At 63.8% G+C, this 4,975-nt stretch overlaps 1 protein-coding gene across 1 annotated transcript in view; it reads left to right on the top strand.

Moving 5' to 3' along the window:
* Positions 1-992: 992 nt before the first annotated feature.
* FMNL1 (formin like 1) overlaps positions 993-4,975 on the top strand; it is a 12,230-nt gene continuing 8,247 nt past the window's right edge. The window contains 7 exon segments of the mRNA XM_017744747.1: positions 993-2,622; positions 2,864-2,934; positions 2,936-2,942; positions 3,031-3,104; positions 3,660-3,743; positions 3,957-4,091; positions 4,899-4,972. Of these exon segments, the coding sequence (XP_017600236.1) occupies positions 2,401-2,622; positions 2,864-2,934; positions 2,936-2,942; positions 3,031-3,104; positions 3,660-3,743; positions 3,957-4,091; positions 4,899-4,972 (667 nt within the window). The 5' untranslated portion in view covers positions 993-2,400.

Genomic DNA, 4,975 nt, shown 5'->3' with positions numbered 1-4,975 from the left:
CCTCTCTGTGGATGCGCATCCCCCGTGCCCCAGAAACGGCTCCCAGGGTTCAGCCCGGTTCACACTCAGCCTGTCGGGGTTTGCAGCACAAACACTTCCCTGGAGGATGCCGGAACATTCTGTGCTCAGCTCAGCTCGGCTCCGCTCAGTGCTGCCCGCTCACGTGTGGAACAAAAAGAGGTGTCTGACATCCAAAATAGCTCCGTCCCTGGCAGCCATGATAGGAAAAGCTTGTTTTGTACCCAAAAATGATGTTGGTGCTGCTTCACCTGCCCTGCCCTTGGTTTGAGTGTAGGGCTGGCCTGGCTCACCCCACAGCTGGTGTTGGGTCCCAGCCGGCCTCATCCTGGTGCTGGGCATGGCTGGGATGGCACCGCAGGCTCTGTGGCACTTTGAGTCACAGCCGGTTGTTGGGGGACATTTGGTGGCACCCACTCAGTGACGTGGTGGGCTATGAGGCTGCTGGGAAGCCCCGGGCAGGGGTGGGATGAGGGTGCTGGGTGCTGGATGAGGGATGTGGCTGCTGGGGACAAGTCCCTGTGGCTCCTCCATCCTTGTCTCCGAAGGAGGAAGAGGAGGAGGACTAAGTCCTTCTTCTCTGGGGTGCTTGGCTGCTGCTCTGTACATGACCCACCCAGCCCCACATCACCCACCCTGCCCCACCTCCCACACCGCCGGTCCCCGCTCCGCGGCAGGAAATGAGAACCGGTTCCTTTGTGCTGCCGGCTGAGGCTCCTCAGCGGAGCCGCTTCCTCCCCGGCACCACAAGCCCACTCGGGACGCAGCCACCACCCAGTTTGTACCTGACCTGTGCCACATCCTGCCCGCAAGGGAGGGACCGAGGGGCTCGGGCAGAGCCACCTCCACAGGGACAGCCCAGCGTCCCCTGCCCCACCCTCGTGCTGGGTCCTGTCCCACCGTCAGCGCAGGGTCCTGCTTTGTCCGGGTCCCACGTGATGGCTTCAAGCTGCTCCACGTGGCCGGTGCCACCCTCCCCTCTCCGCTGAGGGCACCCAACAGGGTCCCACGGAGGGTGCCAGGGTGCTGGTGGAGCCCTGGGTGGGGTGTTTGGGTGCGTGGTCCCTCTTGGCACAGCGCTGTCCCTTGGTCTGACCCTCATCCATCCCAAGGATGGCAGCTCAGGGACCAGCAATGGGGACACCCAGGTGCTGCTGTCACCTTGCCCATCCCAGAATCCCCCCAGCAGCTCCAGTGGCTTCACAGTGAGGCCATTTCTGACCCTGCAGCCTGACTGTACCCCCTGCCCAGCTCTCTGTGCCAGCCAGCCCCAGACAAACCCAGCTCCTCCCCACCCACAGCTCCTGGTTTTGGCTTCCTGTGAAAGCAGCTTGACAGGTCCTCCCTGGAGGTGGTGGAGAGGTTCCTGTTCTTGCCCACCACAGCGGCACCTCTCCCCTTGGACCTGCTCTTCTGTGGGCAGCCAAAGCCCTGGGAGATGCCTTCCTCCAAGGATGTGGTTGTTCCAGCATGGCATGCATGCCACGTCCCCATCCTCCTCATCAGGGAACCCCAAGACTGGGATTTAGGGGTGACTTGGGGCTGTGCATTGCTCCACGTGCCATCGTGCCAGCCTGCAGGTGCTCTCCAGGTGAGCTGGAGCACCAGAAATTGGATCTTTTAGCAAAATAAATCACCCGTGAGCCGAGCTGAGCGGCAGCCTGGCCCAGGCCATGGTGGGTGTCCCATGAAGGTCACCCCATGGGGTCCCTGAGCAGAGCAGCTCAGAGGCGGGAGCTGCACCCCGCTCACGGCAGGAGCGGTTTCGGCAGCGCCTGGTGCCGAGAGCGGAAACCGCATCACGTCCTGGGGCAGCCGTGGGGGCTGGGGTTGTGCAACGGTGGCACAGAGAGACGTGGGGACACGCCAGGCCCTGACATCATCGTCTCTTAATAAACACTGGTTTCCTCAGACGGGCTCATCCTGCATCTGTGGTGGGGGGGACTCGGGGGTGACCCCTCCAGCATGGCCTGGGCTCCTGGGTCCCTCAGCCGTGTCACCAGTCAGTGTCCCCATCCCTCACCCCATGTGGCCCTGCCAGGACTGGGCTGGCTGAGGCCGGGCACAGGGTGCACTCATGACATGGATGGATGTGTCCAGTTCTTCCTCTTGTCCCCCACCAACACCTCCTGCCCTCCCCTTGGGGACCCTCAGGTGGGGACATTGCTGATGAGTCCATGGCATGCTCACATCATCATCATAGTGATGTTCCCAACCTCCCGCTGTTGTCCTCATCATCCACCAGTGTCCCCATCCTGAGAATGCTGTTCTCATTTCCCCACCACTGTTCCCACTGTCCCACTACTGTCCCCATCTTCTCACTGGAATCTTCATGTCCCACCAGTGGTGTCCCCATTCTCCCACCAACATCCCCATCCTTCCATGGGTATCCCCATGTCCCACTGGTGTCCCCCTGTCCCACTACTGAGCAAGGACACCCAGTGCTGGGTGAGCAAGGGCTGCTACAGCCCCAGGGGTGTTTTTGGGGTGACCCCCAGTGCTGACACCCTTCACCCACAGAATTCCATGAACCTGCCCCCGGACAAGATGAAGCTGCTCAACCAGTACGACAACGAGAAGAAGTGGGAGCTAATCTGTGACCAGGTGAGGTCCAAGCTCACAGCATCCCCAGTGCTGTCCCTGTCCCCAAGTGCCACTCGTGGCATCAATCTGGCTGTACCGAGCACTGACATCCATCTCATTACTGACACAACACCTTATTAACCTCATTAAGCATTGATGCAGTTGGGGTGGGGACAGGGACACTGTGGCTGCTGTGGGGACAGTGGCATGTCCCCGTGCCACAGCAGATGGCCCAGTTTCAGCCTCTCTCTGGGGCTCGCAGGAGCGTTTCCAGGTGAAAAACCCTCCGTCCGCCTACATCCAGAAGCTGAAGAGCTACTTGGACACGGGCGGGGAGGAAGGTGAGGGGTCCCCGTTGCACCCCGGTCCCCTGGTCCCCATCCCAGGCTGGGCACAGGCACGGTGCCAATGGCTGTCCCTGTCCCACAGTTCAAGAGACGAGTGCAGGAGTCCACGCAGGTGCTCCGGGAGCTGGAGATTTCCCTGAGGACCAACTACATCGGGTAAGGGTGGGGGTGGCACTGCCACCCAGCCGCTGCCACTGTCTCCGGGGTGGGGATGGACGTGCTGCTGGCTCTGGCTGGAGGGTGACAGCAGGATGTGGAGGCTGTGGCCCCATCCTGCCCTCCTGGGGGGGCTGAGGGTGCTGAGGCAGATGGGGGTGCTGTGGGGTCTGAACCCCATATTGGGTCTCTGGTACCCCCTGGGTGCCAGGAGGGACCCTGCCCCCACCCTGGGTGTCCTGACCCCTTGTGGGGTGGTGGGTGCCCATGGTCCCCAGGGCCAGGCTGTCCTGTGGTGGCAGTGGTGGCAGCAGTGGCAGCGGTGGCAGTGGTGACAGGAGAGCCCTTGGGCTGTGTCCCCCATATATCAGGGACACCATGGCACTCACCTGGCCTCAGAGAAATGCCAGCTCATGGTGCCACCTCATGTCCCCAGCGTGTTCCACCCTTGCTGGGGAGCTCTGACCAGGGGGGGTGGCTCCACCGAGGGTCTGAGGGCGCGGGGAGAGAGAATGTGAGGGTTGGCAGAGCCCACTAACCCTCTGCACCCTCCAGCTGGGTCCAGGAGTTCCTCAACGAGGAGAACAAGGGGTTGGACGTGCTGCTGGAGTACCTCGCCTTTGCCCAGTGCTCCGTCGCGTACGTCTCTACCGGGTGCTCCGTCCCCAAGGCTGGGATCAGCCTCCCCTGGGGCTCAGCGGGGCTGGGGGGTCCCTGGGGGTGCCCTCCCTTCTCATCAGGGCGATGCTCCATGGCTGGGGCTGAGCAGAACATCCCCGACATCCCTGAGGGGCATCTGCCCGTATTGGGGTGCCACATCTCACCCGTCCCCATGTCCCCACGGGCCACCAGGTATGACATGGAGAGCACAGAGAACAGCAGCCCCGGCTCTGACAAGGGCAAGGAGCGGTCGCTGGAGGACCTGAACAAAAGCACCTCCTCGTCCCCCACCCAGGGCTCCTCCAAAATGCGGCCCCTCACTGTAAGGTAACGTGTGGTCCCGTCCCCAACTGTCCCCTGTCCCCGTGCCATGTCCCCGCTCTTGCCTCGCTGCACCCCCGGCCGCGCCGCGCTTGGAGAGGGGCTTGGCAGGGAGACGCAGGCTCGGTCCTAAAAATGGGTGCCCATTGCTGGTTTAAGGGTAGGGCCAAAGCCGCATCCCCCTGTGTGCCCCTAGGGGCTGGGCTGGATCCGTGTCCCCACCCTGGCACTGAGACCGTCCTGGGGTGCTCTGGTTAAACCCCAGGAACACACAAAAATTGGGGGTTTTGGGGATTTTGGGAGAGCAAATCTCAGCCCCCTGGTTTAAACTCGGGGCGGAGGGACGGGCCTGTGTCCCCCGAAGCCGGTCCTGGTGGCTGGTGGCTCTCGCTTGGTGCCGCTCGCCCGCAGCCCCGTCTAACCCCGCTCTTCTCTTGCACGCTGCCGGGGACGCGCTGACGGTAGGTGACGGGGCACTGGCGGGACGGGGACACCCCCCGGGACCCCGCTGCTGGTCACCGGTATTGGGGACAGGGCCTGCGGAGCATCCCCGGTGGGCGGGGGGTCCCAGGGACCCCCCACCGCGGTCGCCCCAGGAGCTGTAACGTGGCACCCCGGGGACCGCGGGGGTCCCTCGCCGCCTGCCAGCAGCTCTGGAGGAGCCGGGGTGTCCCTCCCAGCCCCAGAGACAGGTCAGGAGGGACGTGGCACCCGCAGGGGGTCCCATCCCTTGTCCCCGAGGCCGGGTGTCCCCGGGGCGGCGCGGGAGCCCCGTTTCTCCCTCCTGTCCTGCAGGCTCTAACGCGCCTCCAGCTGCTGCCTCTCGAACCAGCACATCCACACCCTCCTCCGCCACGTCCACCCCCGCGTCCCCCGCGGTGCCCCGGGCG

Source organism: Corvus brachyrhynchos, unplaced genomic scaffold (genome assembly GCF_000691975.1).
Source record: "Corvus brachyrhynchos isolate BGI_N302 unplaced genomic scaffold, ASM69197v1 scaffold479, whole genome shotgun sequence".
Taxonomy (NCBI): Eukaryota; Metazoa; Chordata; class Aves; order Passeriformes; family Corvidae; genus Corvus; species Corvus brachyrhynchos.
The sequence above is the reverse complement of the archived record's forward strand: the minus strand, read 5'-3'. Positions and strand labels throughout refer to the sequence as shown.